This window comes from Argentina silus, assembly GCF_951799395.1.
Source record: "Argentina silus genome assembly, chromosome: 2".
NCBI classification, from domain to species: domain Eukaryota; kingdom Metazoa; phylum Chordata; class Actinopteri; order Argentiniformes; family Argentinidae; genus Argentina; species Argentina silus.
The window spans coordinates 926095-941668 of record NC_139656.1 but is presented as its reverse complement, the minus strand read 5'-3'; the positions used below and the strand labels follow the sequence as shown (position 1 = coordinate 941668).

General features: G+C 44.4%; 2 protein-coding genes across 4 annotated transcripts in view; one reads left to right on the top strand and one right to left on the bottom strand.

Moving 5' to 3' along the window:
• Positions 1 to 1097: 1097 nt before the first annotated feature.
• pex12 (peroxisomal biogenesis factor 12) lies at positions 1098 to 3264 on the bottom strand. The gene is made up of 3 exons (XM_083690446.1): positions 2963 to 3264; positions 1905 to 2443; positions 1098 to 1812 (listed from the first exon to the last, which is right to left on the bottom strand). The coding sequence occupies exons 1-3, from the start codon at positions 3083 to 3085 to the stop codon at positions 1422 to 1424; spliced, it is 1053 nt and encodes a 350-aa protein (XP_083546572.1). The 5' UTR covers positions 3086 to 3264; the 3' UTR covers positions 1098 to 1421.
• A 111-nt stretch (positions 3265 to 3375) lies between these two features.
• Positions 3376 to 15574, top strand: part of ap2b1 (adaptor related protein complex 2 subunit beta 1) — a 36653-nt gene continuing 24454 nt past the window's right edge. For 2 of the 3 annotated variants that reach the window (XM_083665408.1, XM_083665406.1), the window contains exons 1-13: positions 3376 to 3513; positions 5093 to 5150; positions 5451 to 5556; positions 6016 to 6151; positions 7144 to 7389; positions 7727 to 7917; positions 8590 to 8811; positions 9605 to 9725; positions 10600 to 10695; positions 11343 to 11458; positions 13656 to 13821; positions 14584 to 14682; positions 14884 to 15143. In XM_083665408.1, coding sequence (XP_083521534.1) covers positions 5114 to 5150; positions 5451 to 5556; positions 6016 to 6151; positions 7144 to 7389; positions 7727 to 7917; positions 8590 to 8811; positions 9605 to 9725; positions 10600 to 10695; positions 11343 to 11458; positions 13656 to 13821; positions 14584 to 14682; positions 14884 to 15143 — 1796 coding nt within the window. In that variant the 5' untranslated portion in view covers positions 3376 to 3513; positions 5093 to 5113. The remainder of the gene's footprint in view (positions 3514 to 5092; positions 5151 to 5450; positions 5557 to 6015; positions 6152 to 7143; positions 7390 to 7726; positions 7918 to 8589; positions 8812 to 9604; positions 9726 to 10599; positions 10696 to 11342; positions 11459 to 13655; positions 13822 to 14583; positions 14683 to 14883; positions 15144 to 15574) is intronic. The other variant, XM_083665407.1, reaches the window with a different exon arrangement.

Below are 15574 nucleotides of genomic sequence, written 5' to 3'. Positions count from 1 at the left end.
ATATGTAAACTGGATATCTCCAACCTGAGGTGCAGAGGAAATGGCATTCTGCTATTTTTACAGTGGGCCTGACTCCAGCAAGATGTGTGAACCTTCTAGCTGATGTAGTCATAATGAGTGGGCCGGGTGGGAGGGAGGCAGCCAACCCCCCATATCATATTTGCTGTCCCCTGTAGCCAGACTGCAGTGGAACACATTCAACTAAATTGGCATTTGGTTCATGACCTGTTGCTAAATATAATCTATTGCAGATAACGTTTAATGAAAAGTGCCTGTTTGGACCTTTCAAAATTAGCTCCATAGTAAATATAGCTTCAGTGGATTTTGGCTGATCCATCTCATTGAGCAACTGTTTGAGGCCAACAGAACAAGCTGATGAAGTTAACACTAATGACTGTCCAATCTATTGTTGAGCTACTTCCAGTGTCTCATTTTGGGCTAACAAGTGGGATTATGTTTATTGAGTTTAATATAATTTGTCCCCCATACATTCCAATAACATTTTATCTTGTCAATTGTGAATGGCAGTTTTGAACACTACCTCTAATGTTGTGCTTTTTACCATTTTCGGATGGCTTTGCTGTTTACTGAATGAATCCACAGGGACCTCAATGGCTTGAAATGGTTTTCCAGCCTTTTGGCAAACTTTTAATTTACTATGGTAGCATCTAATCTCCAACTTCAAAGAATATATTGCTTTAGAATTGTATTTTGAAACTGTCATGAGGTTAAATGCCTATTACACTTGTTCAAAATACACATTGCCTGGACATCTGAAATTGTGTGTTCATTGTGTTAACTGATGCATTGAAATAAATAGTTTCCCCTGAAATCTGACTTCCATTGCATTCTAGCTCCATGGGCAATGGGTGTTCTTGTGCCTCTAAATCTATAGCATGCTGGGGTTTTTCCTTAAACATTGACAACTTACATTTATTTCCTTAAAAGAGCAATGCTATGCATTGTCACTCTTTAATGTGAGATTACAGTCTGAGGTCCAAAACCTTTCCCTGTATTTTAGTGGAAACTATTATCAGAGCACACAAAATGGCAACAAACTACTGCCACAGTGTGGTAGACATAACTCACTACTGAAATGTGGGAGAGATTTGTTTTTATTCTTAAAGGCTCATAAATCATGACAATGCTCTCCTCAGGAAGTTACTGCAAAGAAACAAGGACAGGCCCTGAGGTATCTGATTGATTATTAGTCCCTCTACAAACAGACATTATTATAAGGCCAATCAGTGGTCCATACTATTATTAATGGATATATTAGTTCAACAATATTAACAAGTGCCTGTGAGTGCCTTCCAAAATGATTTGGTAATAGTCAGGGGAACACAGAAATGGAAACAGAATCCAGTTTGCCAATATGTGTTTAAAGGCGCTGTTCAACTCTTGAACATAAGTCAGCCAGTTTAGCTCTCTGGTGAGTAAATTTTGATGAGGTGCTGAAGTTCAGTGGGATACCCCGTCATAGGACACCTCTGGTTGGCTTTAATGTAGACATAGATACATCTGTAACAGAACACGAAGCCGGAAGTCGACAGGACTGTGTCGTTGGTTCGGACCTTGCGGCAGAGCGGACAGGCTTTGCTGTGTCTGGTCAGTGTTGGTTGGTCCTGGAGGTGGATGGGAGGGGGTGGTGTTGGGAGGGATGTCAAGGTCTTAATGGTATTCTGATTCTCTGAGGAGTACCACCACTCAAGGAACTGCAGGAAGAACACCCCCAGGGAAAGGCTGGTGGAGAGGGACACAGCGACGCCCCCCACCACGGTCGACGACAGCCTGCGAAGCCTGTCAGCAACACTGACAAGAAAGACAAAAGATTGTTAGAGGCCAGCGACTGTGACAGTCCTTTTTAGTTGTAATTCACTAAAATGTAATATCTTCATTCTTACCTTGACCCAATGACCATGGAGGGAGTGGTTGGTTTGAGGTCCATATTCATGATGTCATGAGGTGTGAGGTGAGCCAGTCGGACTCCGGCCAGCCACAGGAATGGCGAGTGAGTCCTGGCACGGCCAAACACATACAGCAACTGCTGACAGAAGACCCAGCTGTCCCACGCCATGCTGACATAAGGGTAGGCGGCCAGGAAGGCTCTATACATCTTCTGCAAGGAGGTCTGTGGCAGGCGGATGGAGAACTCGTCCTCATCCCTTTGCTTGGCCAGTACCTGTTCCAGTTTGCCACGCAGGTAAGGCACAAGGGCTAGCAGGAGTAACGAGCGCCAGTGTGATTTCCCGTGCAGCCCTCGGTGTGTGGGGCGCTCGTGCCTCGAGGACTCGACGCGCTTCAGGCTGTAGAAGTTCTCAGAGAATGATGCGCTAGTCCGCGATAGGAAATGGTGCTGAAGCAGTAAATCCAGAGCCACGTAAATCTCATCAAATCTCTGCCAGAGGAATCCATAGCGTGAGGGATTGGACTCAGCTAGAACCTGTGGCAGAAGATGATAGGGTAAGAAGACTAAATAATAACCGGCACTATGTCTATGACAAAATCATTGAAAATCAATGCCTTTTTTTCAATTACCTAATTGGAATACAATTCACCACCAGAAGTGATGCTATTTTTGCTAATTGTTCTCGCTAATTCGTTACATAAAAAGTGTTGTTGTACGGTTCATTATATAATGTTAATCAATTTCGTATCTAATTAGACGACACAGTCCTTAGTTTAAGGTCAACAAACTTTTGCGAAATAAGCTAATGCTCATGGCAGCGAGGTGTGCCCCTCTCTGTCCAATCAGGTAACTTTGGCTTTAGTGGAAGACATATAAAAATGTTGTGTTTACATTCTGCAGTTTGGATTTTCATAGCGTAGTGTGTCGTGTCAGGTCAGCCTAGTAATATTATTCTAATTTACAGAGCGTACTCAGTCCCCCTCACTAGCTCGTAAAGTAACTAACCCAACAGCCACAAGGAGTGGTAAGTGAACATGTATAATGTGATCCAACCTTCACAGCGTGGCGTAAAGCTGGTCTGACGGCACCCATCAGGGACTCTTGGGCCAGGACCTCGAATATCGAGGGCCTGTCATCTGCAGCTGCAGTTGTCAAGTGTGCACCGCGTTCCGCCATGGGGCTGCCGTGGGTTAATAGTATTACTTCCTTAAAGTTTTGTTAACTAACACATTAGTTGACCCTTGAAGTTGCAGAAATATAAACATCACATATTTTCATAAATGTCTAGTACATGTGAGTAACATTCCTTGATTCGCACGACTTGCGCCGTCGATGTGACGTTATTGACCAAAAGAGGCTCCGAGTCCCCCTGTAAACAATGTCCGACTTTTTCCGGTCTGAATGAAGTCGTTTCCCGGTGGTGTTGCCCAGTTCAACGTCCGCCACTTCACCTCATTTTGTTTTTCCGGGAGTGCTCCATCTTTCCACGGTTATCCCTCTGCGGCAGTCAAAGAGGCAAAACATAATTTTCCAATTCCACAAGAGCGAGGAGCTTCGTTCACCCCACCGTCCCATACTGTCATTGTCATATTACATCAAAGCAAGTATGTATACCTTTTTGTATCTTTCATAATATTCGTTTTTCTTGCCAGCTCGCATTGAATAGCACCGAGGCCTTTTTCACATCCCCTAGCCTAGCCTGACATTTTTCCCTCCTCCACTGGCCGCTATGGGGTCACACCCAAGTTAAGAACGCCATCAGAATGCAAGGATTTGTGCGTAGCTATGTCGCTACAGTTGATGTATAATGTTGTGCAACGTGTGTTATATTCCCAATAAGACACAACATTTATGATTGAGCAAATTAGCCAGATGCTACTCTTGCTAACCTGGGAGCTAGCTGGCTAGTGAAAGTGATGTTGATGATGTGACATTCAAGTCACTGTGAAAGGAAGGCTCGGACACCATATCGCGTCCGTATGATGGACCAAGTCATTGTGTTGTTATCATATACCGATATAGTCATAGAATATTGGTTCCCGTGGCAGCGGCGGAGGCTCCTTCCCCCCCCCCCCCCCGTTTCTCGCCGTTGGTCCCTGGGATAATTGTGTGTCAATGACAACATGTCAATTCACGCTGTTGTTGTATTCTGTATCCTACATGTGTATCTGTTGATCGCTGGATAAAGGCCAGCTCGTTCGCCCTCAGCATTAGCCTCTATTTTTGTGTTACTGAGCACCAGAGAACGTGCGTGGCGGGAGCCCGCCCCTTAGAGGAGATATTTTCCCTTTTTTCTGTATAAGCTCTGTAAGGATATTTAGGATATTCTTGGCTGTTGTCATCATTGTTCAGAGAGTTTATAATTCATAGTGGTTGTAGGTCTAATTACAATGTAAGATAATATGATTGCATGTCCTTTAGGCTATAGTGATTGCCTTAATTGCTGATTACTTATGAAGTTATTAGGTGCATTGTATGCATTGTGGCCTTACTATTTTATGTCTGCTATTTGTGTTTTGCAGAACTGGACACACACACACACACACATACATTATCTTGCTACATTACCATTTGTAACAAACATGTCAGCGCTCCTCTAAGTTCCATCAATAAATCCAAGTAAACTATACTCCATCCTGACTGTTCATTCTTTATTTTTTTTAAATATATTTTTTAGGGCATTTCTGCTTTATTGGTATAGAGACAGTAGAGATTGACAGGAAGGATGGGAGAGAGAGGAGGGATAACATGCAAGATAGGTCGAGGGTCGGAATCGAACCGGGAACCTTGCGGTTACGTGGTAAGCGCATTAGTGTGCTACGCCACTAAGCGCCCCTGACTGTTCATTCTGACCGATGCCCCTGGGGTGAATTAGGGCAGATAACATCCGGACCCACCGAAACCTACACACCTTTACGAACCCTCCCCAACACACCGAATTGATAGTTGATGTACAGTGCTCCAACCAAACAAACATAATGACATCTTGCACCCTGAATGGGTTGGATGCTGTCGAAAATCTGTGCATCGTTCTCCTTCAATTCTGCAACACATATTTATTCGTCAGCATTTCAAATAATTTCCTTTGCAGTTAGGTATCATATCGCTGTCATATACATACGGTGCCTGTTTTTTGCGTACGCATGTGTTTTTCTAAAGCTGTGCATACGCATTTCCCTCCAGCAGATTTGAGGAACAGCAACAATGACTGACTCCAAATATTTTACAACAAACAAAAAAGGTGAGTCCATGATTACTGTTGGAAACCATATTTTCAACAATGTCGATTATACATCCCTTTTCCTTGATACATTTGTATATGATTCCACATGTAAGAATAGGTATGTTGACAATAATCACCAATGCAAGATCTCTGATCTGCTGTACCAACCAACTGTGATACAACATTTCAATGTCATTTCCATTCATTTCTATTGCATTTGGCTGTGAAAGGGAACTTGTCATTGAGCAGAATTACAAATGAGCTGGCACTGCTGGTTCACTGGACTGTTGCTAACACTGCACCTGGATCCTGTTACAGGGGAGATCTTTGAGCTGAAGGCAGAGCTGAACAATGAGAAGAAAGAGAAGAGGAAGGAGGCCGTGAAGAAGGTCATTGCTGCCATGACCGTGGGGAAGGATGTTAGGTACAGTACAGAGAGTTGAATGCTCTGTTTGACAGGTCCCTGTGTGCTGCCTCTATCCCATTCAGCCCATAGAGTCGTATAAGGTGTTATATGAGAATGCGGCCCCCGTTCAACCAAAGTACCCATTTAGCAATAAGTCCATTTAATGATTACTGACCTTTTACATTAAAGTAAGTGAATGCCTAGTCAGTAGTTAGGAGTTGAGATTGATTGAGCAATGAAGGAAAGTAATCTTCTTATTAATGCCCTTTTTGTTGCCCCTCACTCTCCAAGTACTTGGGTGATGATGTTACATTTACATTTACATTTATGGCATTTAGTAGACGCCTTTATCCAAAGCGACTTACAACAAATACATTTGTTTAAGTAAGTGAATCATCTATCCATGACTCATCAGAAGATAAAGTAATCAATGCTCAGACCAAGGGCCAATGTCAATGTTGCCCTTCCCTCCGTCAGCTCCCTCTTCCCAGACGTGGTGAACTGCATGCAGACTGACAACCTGGAGCTGAAGAAGCTGGTCTACCTGTACTTGATGAACTACGCCAAGAGCCAGCCTGACATGGCCATCATGGCTGTCAACAGCTTTGTCAAGGTAATGTCCTCTGTCCACTTAAAGGGGCATTTTATTAACAAAAATGTTTTATATTTGTTGTTTGTCCACCATTGATATGGTCCCAAAATATTATTACTTGCACATAAATAGCAAACCTACATTTACTTCCTGAAATGGTCTCATAATAGTTTTGTGTCAAAATGTGTGAAATTATTCCAGGAAGTAAGATTGCTATTTGGATATCAGTGACGCTTGTATGATGTATAATTGTAAATTCAGGGCTCCCTTGGAAAAGAGACCTTGGTCTTATGTGACTCCCTGCCTAAATACAAGTTAAATAAACAATTATTATTATTTTTTTTAAATTGTGAAAAGTTATAAATGGACAAGGTATTTTGGTGAAATGCCTCTTTAAGAAGTGTGGCAACTTAAATTTAGCAACTGGCAACTTAAATTTAGCAACTGGCAACTATAAATTGAAAAATCCATATTTTAACTCCTTACTATCACAATAATCTCAGTAGAGGCCGATTTATCATGGAGATGGCTCTCAGTAATGCCATTTGAGACATTATACTGTTCAACCTTAAAGGTGAAGTATGTTGTTTTGTGCCTTTCTGCTCTATTTGGCCACACTGAAAATGTAAATATGTTTTCTAATAGTGGCAAATATTTGCAAATCCTTGTAAAAATTAACCGCAAAATAGTTACTTTGAATGCTGATTCACCATGGCCATTTAGCACTATTTTAAGGCTCAAATGTACATACTGCACCTTGTAGATTTGAGTTTTAAATAGCTGTGAGAAATCAGTATCAATCACATGATAAAGAAAGTTTAATTTGTGCACACAAGGATATGCACTGAATTGCTGCTATTAGAAAACATAGCGTAGGTATGTTTTAATAACGTCAGTGTGGCCAGAGAGGGCAGTAAAGCTCAAAACTACATACCTTTAAAAATACAGACAATTTTCAATTCCTAGACTACTATCTAAATCAGCTCTCATCTCCCCTACACCCCCCACCAAAGGACTGTGAGGACCCCAACCCTCTGATCCGGGCTTTGGCCGTGCGAACCATGGGCTGCATCCGCGTGGACAAGATCACTGAATACCTGTGTGAGCCGCTGAGGAAGTGTCTGAAGGACGAGGACCCCTACGTCAGGAAGACTGCGGCCGTGTGCGTGGCCAAGCTCCACGACATCAACGCCCAGATGGTGGAGGACCAGGGATTCCTGGACTCCCTCAGGGACCTCATAGCTGACTCCAACCCTATGGTAGGTACTGTAGCTAGTGGCAGCACTAGGACCCCAGTGAACTAGGCCTCCTGAGAATCTGATCGAAAATAATTTATCTTAGATTCTATAATTGTCGTTATCCGTGAAATCAAGGTTGACTTTTTCTGTCTCATATTACAACGATATTTGGAAATACAGTAGTTGACACAAGGGCCAACTATTCAATGTGCTCGCCATTCCATAATTTAATGAAAAAGTCTTTGCTCTGGCTGTTTCAATGCCACCTGAGTTATGTTTTATCCTCATACCTTTATGCAAGCTGGTCAAAATAAGTGTTAAAAATGAATAAATAAGCTAACGTGTGTGACCATGCCAGGTGGTGGCCAATGCGGTGGCAGCTCTGTCTGAGATCAGCGAGTCCCACCCCAACAGCAACCTGCTGGACCTCAACCCCCAGAACATCAACAAGCTGCTGACGGCCCTCAACGAGTGCACAGAGTGGGGCCAGATCTTCATCCTGGACTGCCTGTCCAACTACAACCCCAAAGATGAGCGGGAGGCCCAGAGGTGAGAGCAGGCATGCAAGGAGAAACAGTGTTCACACTCAGGCTGGAATAGCATCATGGGATGTTTTCAGGGTCGAGTATGATGCGTGTATTTGCATAGACTTGAATATTTGCATAGACTTGATTATTTGCATGTTAACCACCAGATTGGTGTGCTCACAGCACTGATAATGTTGGTGTGCTCACAGCACTGATAATGTTGCATTTTGCAATGCTCATGATTGGAGCATCTATTAAATGACCAAAATAAAACATAACACTAATATGTTGAAGGGGCAATCTGAGATTGGTACATCCATGTTTTTAGGGACATTTGGGCATTGACTCTTGAAGAATATACCTTATAAATGCCTTATGATCTTAGTACAACTGTCTTACCCCACCTGAACCCAAAATATGAGCTTGTTTTATTCTATTGTTTGTAAACAATGTAACTGAAAACAAACACTGTATAGCTTCAAAACATGGTTAAAACTATCATTTTGATCTTATCTGTCTGTGGGGAAAAAAGGTGATGGGGTGACTGCTTTATTGTTGTTTGAATCTCAGATTGCCCCTTTAATATAGTGACTAACCTCATTGACCTCCATGTTGATAACCCCACCTCCCCTCTACCCCTCTACCCTCTCTCTCTCTCTCTCTCTCTCTCTCTCTCTCTCTCTCTCTCTCTCAGCATCTGTGAGCGTGTCTCCCCACGTCTCTCCCATGCCAACTCTGCAGTGGTGCTCTCAGCTGTCAAGGTGCTGATGAAGTTCCTGGAGCTGCTGCCCAAGGAGTCGGACTACTACAACACCCTTCTGAAGAAGCTGTCCCCGCCGCTGGTCACCCTGCTCTCTGGGGAGCCCGAGGTCCAGTATGTGGCCCTCAGGAACATCAACCTTATCGTCCAGAAAAGGTTTGAGGTTACCACACACACACACACACACACACACACACACACACACACACACACACACACACACAGACACACACACACAGAGACACACACACACACACACACAGAGACACACACAGAGACACACACAGAGACACACACAGAGACACACACACACACACACACAGAGACACACACACACACACTCACACACACACACTCACACACTCAACATCTTTTCCCCTATGTCCTTTCCCCCCCTGGATGACATTGATGTGATATGATTAGATAATCATTGACCTAATATGATTGATTAGGTAAAAGGGATTGCTGCATAGAAAGGAAAAGGAAGGACGGACCATCAGTAACTCATGTGGTCCAGAGCTGGGATGTAAGGCCTATAGCAAAATATTGTAGAAGATAGGCCATAATTGTTTGGAGCAAAACAGTCTGTAGTTTAGGGAATAGTAGCAGTGTCCTCAGCTTTGCCATCCTTAGAAAACCACACGGTCCTGGTCTTGTATAAATCTAGCTAGATCTAGGAGAAAATTTGATTTAAAAAAGAAAAACGACAGGATTGTATGGCTTTTCACCATGCTGGTGATTTGGTATGCATGTATTACATTAGATAAGACTGTGTTGTTACGATGCCATGGCGAAGTTTTGGAGTTATTGTGTCTTCATTGCCACTAGATGACAGCATTTCTCTCTCTATGTAGCCTAGCCGTTTCCTTCTCTCAGCTCCATGGTTTCAGAACACACCAGGTCCAGATTGTTTGAGGTATCATTCACCCATTCACCCCTCTCTCCCCAGGCCTGAGATCCTGAAGCAGGAGATCAAGGTGTTCTTTGTCAAGTACAATGACCCCATCTACGTCAAACTGGAGAAACTGGACATCATGATCCGCCTGGCCTCCCAAGCCAACATTGCCCAGGTATAACTCATGAGAATTTGAAAAAACACTGTCTAATTGACCAGAAGACAGTTTTTTATGTTATAGTGAGAATCATGTTTTAGACCATGTTGGTCAAGCCAGCAGCATATTTATTTACTTTTGATAGCATGATATTACCTGCAGGAATATACTGTTTCCTCATGATACGGTGTAGCTCTCACAAAACATGAACAGTAGTAAAATCAAGTTTCAAGTTTATTTTGATAAATGTGCAGTGTCACAACACACTTTTTTAGAAGGATGGGAACATAAAAGAGAAACATGATCATAGCACAGTTAACAAAAGACAAAAAGAAAATATAGAGAAAAGAAAGGAGTAAAAGAAAAACAACCTGCAACCCTTCCTGAAATGAAGACTCATTTCAGCAGACATGTTCATATTCCTCTGCGTCACTCCTCATCAGTGAGAGCTGGCACTCTGACCGGCATGCTGTCAGACAGGAGGACTTAAATGAACACGTTGTAGACAGGCAGCTCGGGAGTGGCCTTCACTATCTAGAGCTGGTTGGTCGGTGTGTCAAGGTGATTGACAGCACAGGCAGGCTCAGACAAGCATGCTGTAAAAGTCCAACAGAGCTACTCTGCACTCCATGGGTAAACACATCTCTAAAGTATATGAGAGGCTTGCCTTTGTAAAGCACTGTGTAGGTTTAGCTGAGGGTAGCAATCATTGGCATTTGTGTTAGCTTTGCCTCGGGTGCCTGCACAGTCACAATTTACCAAACCTCGGCCTTACTTTGTGTCATTAATTTACATTGTAGATTAGTTTGGATATTGTGTGTGTGTGTGTGTGTGTGTGTGTGTGTGTGTGTGTGTGTAAATGCTCTTCATTCCTATGGTTTGCTCTCCCCAGGTGTTGGCTGAGCTGAAGGAATATGCCACAGAGGTGGACGTGGACTTTGTTCGTAAGGCAGTGAGAGCCATCGGACGCTGCGCCATCAAAGTGGAGGTGAGAGTCACATCAAAGAGAGAGGACCTCATCAACGTCAAAGCCTTAATCCCCCCTCCCCTTACTTAACTTAGATACTGTATAAGATATGCCATTTAGCTGACGCTTTTATCCAAAGCGATTTACATTGCAGTGAGTGCATATTTTATATTTTTCAGTAATTTTCGTATGGTCCCAGCGGGAATCGAACCTACAACCTAAGCGTTGTTAGTGCCATGCTCTACCAACTGAGCCATACTAGACTAAACCTACACAGTGCTTTACATAGAAGACCATATCTTCCCTTGTCCAACACTGTAGTGTGGGAAGGATTGTCATTGATTTCCAGTAAGCTTCACCATTCACATAGTGAAAGTGCCTACCATGCTCAGTCATTCATGGTCTGTCTGACATAATTAAAACGGTGGAGGAAATGATCCTTTAGATTCTTTTTATCTAAGGGGCTTTACACACTACAGGGTCAAGCCGAACCATACTGTGCTGGCTCAGATTTTTTTCTTTTCCAGCCCTGTTTCAGCAATTATGGTGGATGTGCAATAAGCCCAGCTCAGTACAGTTCAGCTTGGCATTTTCGGGTTGGGCTCTGTAGGGTGAATTGGGATTCAGTGGGGTCAGTGTGTGAGTGTGTGTGTCTCCTCTCTCTGTAGCAATCTGCTGAGCGCTGTGTGAGCACCCTGCTGGACCTGATCCAGACCAAAGTCAACTATGTGGTCCAGGAGGCCATTGTTGTCATCAGGGACATCTTCCGCAAGTACCCCAACAAGTAGGTGTTCTTCTTTTCCCTCAGTGATGAAGTCCTCCAATTTCTATACATTTGACACAGATTTTTGAAGTCTCAAAGACTTGTCGGTTGTCTGCATCTCCAAGATTCAACATGATAAATCTTAGCTAAAGTCTCAAGACGAGACAAAGCTGTCACAGCAATTCTGTGGACTGTTGGCTTGTATAGCTTTCTAGCAAGTTGGATCACTTAACTAATGCTAGCAACTTTTGTTGTTGTTGTAATACTGGGCGGTTTGTTCCTGTCCTCTCTGGGCTGTTGTGTCTGTATCAGGCTTAATGGACAGCAGCATGCTCCCCCTGGCATTTGACCCTGTAACCTTCTGGTCCTACTGTCCTCATACATCACCATACCAGGGGAGGCAGAAATCGGAAGACGGGCTCATTGTAATGCCTGGAATGGAATGAGGAATGGTATCAAACGCTTGTTTGATACTATTCTGCATTCCATTCAATGCATTACAATGAGTCCGTCCTCCGATTTCTGCCTCCACCAGCCTCCCCAAGACCATACATGACCTCTGTATCTCTCCAGGCCAGGCAAAATAACATACATGTGATGTGTAAGTAAGTTGCCATCAAGTTGCTATTCAAGATGGCGCCTCATATGGCTGCCATGGTGTGTTGGTGCGCACTTCTTTGTTTGTTTCCCAAAAAGCAGAGGATCACAGGCCTTAATGACTACAGACCAGTTGCCCTGACCTCTGTGGTAATGAAGACCTTTGAGCGCCTCATGCTCACCCACCTCAAGGCCATCACCAACCCCCTCCTTGACCCACTGCAGTTTGCCTATAGAGCCAACAGGTCTGTAGACGACGCAGTCAACATGGGACTTCACTTCATCCTATAGCACCTAGACTCCCCCAGTACCTACGCCAGGATCCTGTTTGTGGACTTCAGCTCTGCATTTAACACTATCGCCCCAGCTCTCCTCCAGGACAAGCTATCCCAGCTGAGCGTGCCTGAGCCCACCTGCAGGTGGATCACTGACTTTCTGACAGACAGGAAGCTGCAGGTACGGCTGGGCAAGCTTGTCTTGGAGCCCCGGACCATCAGCACCGGAGCCCCACAAGGCTGTGTGCTCTCTCCTCTACTTTTCTCCCTCTACACCAACAACTGCACCTCTAGCCACCCTTCTGTCAAACTCCTGAAATTTGCAGATGACACTACCCTCTGGATTAATCTCCAACGGTGATGAGGCCGCCTACAGGGAGGAAGTTGACAGCCTGGCTTCCTGGTGCAGCCAGAACTACTTGGAGCTGAACGCCCTAAAAAGTGTAGAGATGGTAGTAAACTTCAGGAGAAGCCCAGCCCCAACCGCCCCCCTCATCATGTGTGACTCCCCAGTTAACATTGTGGAATCATTCAGATTCCTGGGGACAATAATTTCAAAGGACCTCAGGTGGGCGGCGAACATCACCTCCACCATCAAGAAGGCCCAGCAGAGGATGTTCTTCCTGCGGCAGCTGAAGAAATTCAACATGCCGCAGATAGTGATGGTTGAGTTCTACACGGCCATCATTAAGTCCATCCTCAGCTCATCAATCACCATCTGGTTCGCTGCCTCCACTGCCAAGGACAAAGGCAGATTGCAGCGGATCATTCGGTCAGCCGAGAAGGTCATCGGCTGCAACCTGCCATCTCTCCTGGACCTGTTCCACTCCAGGACCAGTAAGAGAGCAGGAAAGATCATCGCTGATCCTTCCCATCCTGGTCACCACCTCTTCCAGAGACTTCCATCCGGCAAAAGGTTTCGGTCAATCAAGACTAAAACATCGCGCCACCTGAACAGTTTCTTCCCCATGGCAGTGGGGCTCACAACCAAGCCCCCTGCCTCTCTCTGACCCCCCTCCCCCCTACCCTGTCACACAAACAGCGCACTGACAGTGTAATTTATAATTATTTAAAATTATTCTAATTTATAGTGTACATGCCCCACAACCCAACCAGCCTCTTATGCCTACAAGATGTATTGTTCTGCTGCTCTTTTTTGTAAATTTGTAAATTTGTTATTGCTATTTTGTCAATATTTGCTATTTGTTTTTTATGTCCATGCACCAACCTCAGCAAGTCAATTTCCTGTATGTGCAAATATACTTGGCCAAATAAAAGAATTCTGATTCTGAATCTGATTCTGATTCTGATTCTGATCTTCACCTCTGCTCTCTCTCTTTCCTCAGGTATGAGAGCATCATCGCCACGCTGTGTGAGAACCTGGACTCCCTGGACGAGCCGGACGCCCGCGCCGCCATGATCTGGATCGTGGGCGAGTACGCCGAGAGGATCGACAACGCAGACGAGCTGCTGGAGAGCTTCCTGGAGGGCTTCCACGACGAGAGCACTCAGGTCAGTCCTAGAGAGGCCATAAACACAAGAGGTCAATCCCACAGATGTCAGAAACACAGGAGGTCAATCTCATAGATGTCAGAAACACAAGAGGTCAGTCTCACATTCTTCACAAACATGAGGAAAGATGGCAGGTACCTTCTCTTTTTCTTTTCTTTTTTTTGTGCATGGGGGGGGGGGGGGTAGGGTAGTGTGGTTATCCCACTCTTGTATTTTTCAGATTATATTGGACAGAGACAGTAGAGAAAGACAGGAAAGTAAGGAGGAGAGGGTATGTCAGCAGGGCATGGACCAGATTCGAACCCATGCCGACATAGGCATATGTGTGCACGCCTGAATGATTTTGAAGCTGCCGACTCATGCGGAATTTGATGTCTTCACTGTATAGTTGATTCATTTACTTTAGGCTAATGTACTTATTGTAAGTCACTCTGGATAAGAGCATCTGCTGAATTATTAAAATGTAACGTCTTTGGGCTGTTGTTTTATATATGACTGGTGAGATGGTGATGCCTTCCAATGATTGCCCCTGAGCTGATAGAATACATTGTCAGATTGAATGTATTAATTTGCCATTAATAATTGTTGGGTTAGACCACTGATGTTAGTGGTAGGCATGCATTAGGTTGGGTCAGACTATTCATTCCTATGGGGGTTTTGGGTCAGACCATTCATTCCTATGGGGGTTTTGGGTCAGACTATTCATTCCTATGGGGGTGTTGGGTCAGACTATTTATTCCTATGGGGGTGTGTGGGTTTCAGGTTCAGCTCACCCTTCTGACGGCCATTGTCAAGCTGTTCCTGAAGAAGCCCTCTGAGACTCAGGAGCTGGTACAGCAGGTCCTCAGCCTGGCCACGCAGGTGAGACACACACACACACACACACACACACACACACACACACACACACACACACACGTACAGAAATGCAGAGTGGTAAGAGACACACACACACCCACACACTCTCTCTCTCTCTAAACTAACACTCAAAATCCCCTCACACCTGAGGTTAAACTTGTACCAGTTAACCCAACAATATGTCCTCCTCTGTTTTCCCCCCAGGACTCAGACAACCCTGACCTGCGCGACAGGGGCTACATCTACTGGCGCCTCCTGTCCACCGACCCAGTGACTGCTAAGGAGGTGGTCCTGTCTGAGAAGCCCCTCATCTCAGAGGAGACAGACCTGATCGAGCCCACCCTGCTGGACGAGCTCATCTGTCACATCGGCTCCCTGGCCTCCGTCTACCACAAACCCCCCAACGCCTTTGTGGAGGGCAGTCACGGCATCCACCGCAAACACCTGCCCATCCAGCACGGCAGGTGAGCAGAAATAATAATAATAATAATAATAATACATTTATTTATAGAGCACATTTTCGTACAGAGAATGCAGCTCAAAGTGCTGTACATAAAAATCAAGCAAAAATAAGAAACAATAATACAATAGAAGAAAAGTGAAATAGGAAAACAATAAATAAACAGCAGTAGCCTACATGTTAAAAAGATACAAACAATGGTAATAGATAATTAAAGCCAGTGTAGTGTGCAGAGTGCTGGGGTAATGTGGTCTCTCCTTTTTGTGTGAGTCAATACCCTTGCAGCCGCATTCTGAACTAACTGTAGTTTAATACTTTTCTGGGGGAGACCAGAGAGAAGGCTATTGCAGTAGTCTAGGCGACTGGCTTTCTAATGATGTTACCCAGTGGCAGCATATACAAAGAGAACAGTAAAGACCCAAGAATAGATCCTTG

Coding starts and splice junctions, on each gene's coding strand:
- pex12 (XM_083690446.1), bottom strand. CDS start 3,085: ATGGCGGAACGCGGTGCACACTTGACAACTGCAGCTGCAGATGACAGG. Junction 2,444..2,962: donor CTTTACGCCACGCTGTGAAG/GTTGGATCACAT, acceptor CTTCTGCCACAG/GTTCTAGCTGAGTCCAATCC. Junction 1,813..1,904: donor TCCATGGTCATTGGGTCAAG/GTAAGAATGAAG, acceptor CTTTCTTGTCAG/TGTTGCTGACAGGCTTCGCA.